This window comes from Pyxicephalus adspersus, chromosome 2, assembly GCF_032062135.1.
Source record: "Pyxicephalus adspersus chromosome 2, UCB_Pads_2.0, whole genome shotgun sequence".
Lineage (NCBI taxonomy): Eukaryota > Metazoa > Chordata > Amphibia > Anura > Pyxicephalidae > Pyxicephalus > Pyxicephalus adspersus.
The window spans coordinates 93,791,524-93,794,288 of record NC_092859.1 but is presented as its reverse complement, the minus strand read 5'-3'; the positions used below and the strand labels follow the sequence as shown (position 1 = coordinate 93,794,288).

The following is a 2,765-nucleotide window of genomic DNA, read 5'->3' as shown; positions in this document are numbered from 1 at the left end:
GGTTTAGAAAGGAAATTCTGTTATCTCTTTGAAGTGAGTTTTTTTTAACCATAGCTGGTTGACCTATTTGCATCATGTTGCTTTGATTACGTGATATAGCTCCAATGTGATGATCTACAATTGTTCCATTTTCAACTCAAAGACAGTATCTGTAGTAGATGCTATTCACTACAAAGCCATAATGCACACCAGATTCGTGTACGTCTGGGGCTAAAAAACAAACAAAAAGAAAACAATTAGTAGTGGTAGTGCTTTCCTTCCTTAGTTCTCCAGTTCACCAACACAGGTTCTCATCTTTTTGTATGTGGAAACATCAAAACAAAGAAGTATTAGTGCATTTTCTTTTAACAACACCTGTTTATTAGTTTCTTTCGTGTTATATTTGATTAACAGGATATAACAGCATTTTTTAGGCCTCTCTATATACCGCATATTTTCAAATACATACCTGAATTATCTCTAAAATATATCTTTATATGTAAAAACAGAACCAAAAGGTAACCATCCTTAATATTTGTACATCAATAAAACAGTTACACACATTGCTCACCACAAAGTTTGATCCATCAATATTTGACTCCCCAATAGCATTAGACTCAATGCATTTCACGGCTTACACAATCTGCTTCTTCAGTATACAGGTAGTGCCCGGGTTAAGGACATCCGACATACGGACACCTCCTAGATACAAACAGAATGTGCAGAGCAGAGGCTTGAAGGAGGGAGGGGGTGGTTTGCATGACTTGCAGAAGAAATCTTTTACTACAACACAGCTGAGGTTGTGGGGGATCTTAGGGGGACTGAGCTCTTTCTGCAGCTTCATGTAAATCTTTAATGACCAAGACAAACTCTGCAGTTGTTCCTTTTCGCATATCAAAGCACAGCTTGCCCTAGAAGTTAATGAATGTTTAGGCTCCAAAAAGTTTTTTTGTGATTTTCTCACAGTGAGGATTTTATACACTAACTGACACCATGCTGCCTAATAATATGTTGAGACAAACATCTGTCCTAATTGCATTTATTAAAATAATGTACCTGTTTCAACCTACATACAAGTTCAACTTAATAACAACCCTACAGTCCCTATTGCGTATGTAACCGGGGGACTACCTGTAATAGATGTATAGGAGCCTTAACATCAGATATTGGAGTGAACACCCGGTAAACTCATGTTTAAAAAAGGGTTAAACTGACGGTATAGCAATGCTAATATCAAATCATCCTCTCTTCATCCCAAGATGTCATCAGTACAAAATAGACAACTGACATGGACAAAAAATGGGTAGCAGAGGTTAGAGCGAGCCACAAAGCAAACAAAAATTATATTTGTAAAGCAATCTATAGATTCAAAAAATTAGAAGATAACATAAATGCCATTCTATAAAAAACATATATATTTTATTGGTATATCAGTACTGTTCTGCCATGATATACACCCTTAAAAATTAAATATATAAATATAGATAGATAGATAATACATACACTTTATGCATTCAGGTTATGTAAACCTGGAGCTTTTATTTAATTATTAGTTTTAATGCACAGAAAACATATACACACATACAGTGCCACCCTGAGACCTTTTAGTTGCTTTGCTGAGCTTGAACAGTTGTAGTCAGCTCCCAATGCCCTAACTCCCTCTTGTGAGGTTCCACCTTTGTGGGGCTTGATAGTTCATTATTAGCACCTAAGCAATTCACCAAGCATGTATGACTACATTGTAAAATCCTGCTTTCATTGACAGAATCAAAAAGTCTCCACTTACTTCTTTTTCATACACACCTTGAATTCCACATAGCTTATTTATCTTTTTAGCTAAGACATTTACTCCACCAACCTCAGTGCTATCTTTGTACTTTATATCAGGATAATATGTACTAAATAATGAGCCGTTTGCCCACTGAACTTTGCTATTTTGGGGTTGGGGTTATTTTTTGTGTACTATTGTACTGTTGTTAAGTTCTTTTTTATTTTATATGCCTTTTGGTTTCTTTTTATTTCTTTATTGTAATGGGAAGTACCAAACACAGATGAATTCCTATAGCAGCCTAGTCCATTATTAAAATTGTTACCCTTATATCAATTAAGTTCTAATTCGCTGGCAATCATGCTGTATTTATAGGATGTATTTAAATGTAAATATATAAATTTATTTTTATAGGATGCACTCCACTGACCTATAATTGTGTTTTAATATGAAAAAGACTTAATGGAAATTTTACCAAATTGTTGCCAATAAAAATTGTGTATTGAAACAAAAGTTAAAAACCCTCATCATTTTATATTTTGTAGTAAAGAAGATGAGAATATGGATGTATTTGCTACAGAAGAATCTGCTGAACCAGGTAGATTATGCATCATTTTTAACTTTCATTGTATAAGCTTATACCTGTGTATTGTCTAACTCTAAATACTCACAACTTTAAAATTTCCTTTCAGAACAACAGATCCCCAGAATAGTTTGTTCTGATGATGAATATAGAGAAGACAACCATGATGTCGAAAAGGAAGATAAAAGAGGAGAAAAGAACAATGAGGAAGAAAGTGATCTGGAAGTGTTTGTAAGTTTTTCTGAGGTGATAATATTGTACATGTAAATGTCCCTATTTTAATTACAACAAATTAGAGTTATTTACCTTTCTGCCTGATAAGTGTGGTTTTAAAAGGGTAAAGGTGCTATCCTTTTTAATTGTATCTCATTCTTTCATAGAAAGAATTTCCTTTGTTATTTCATTTTGTACACTTGGGTTCTTTTTACATCTTCA

General features: G+C 33.8%; 1 protein-coding gene across 2 annotated transcripts in view; it reads left to right on the top strand.

Annotated features, from left to right (window-relative positions):
* The window catches only part of PPP1R3A (protein phosphatase 1 regulatory subunit 3A), a 28,066-nt gene that overhangs the window by 12,722 nt on the left and 12,579 nt on the right, over positions 1–2,765 (top strand). The window contains exons 2-3 of one of the 2 annotated variants that reach the window (XM_072401533.1): positions 2,293–2,345; positions 2,440–2,561. In XM_072401533.1, the coding sequence (XP_072257634.1) occupies positions 2,293–2,345; positions 2,440–2,561 (175 nt within the window). Of the gene's footprint in view, positions 1–2,292; positions 2,346–2,439; positions 2,577–2,765 lie in introns of both variants that reach the window. The other variant, XM_072401532.1, reaches the window with a different exon arrangement.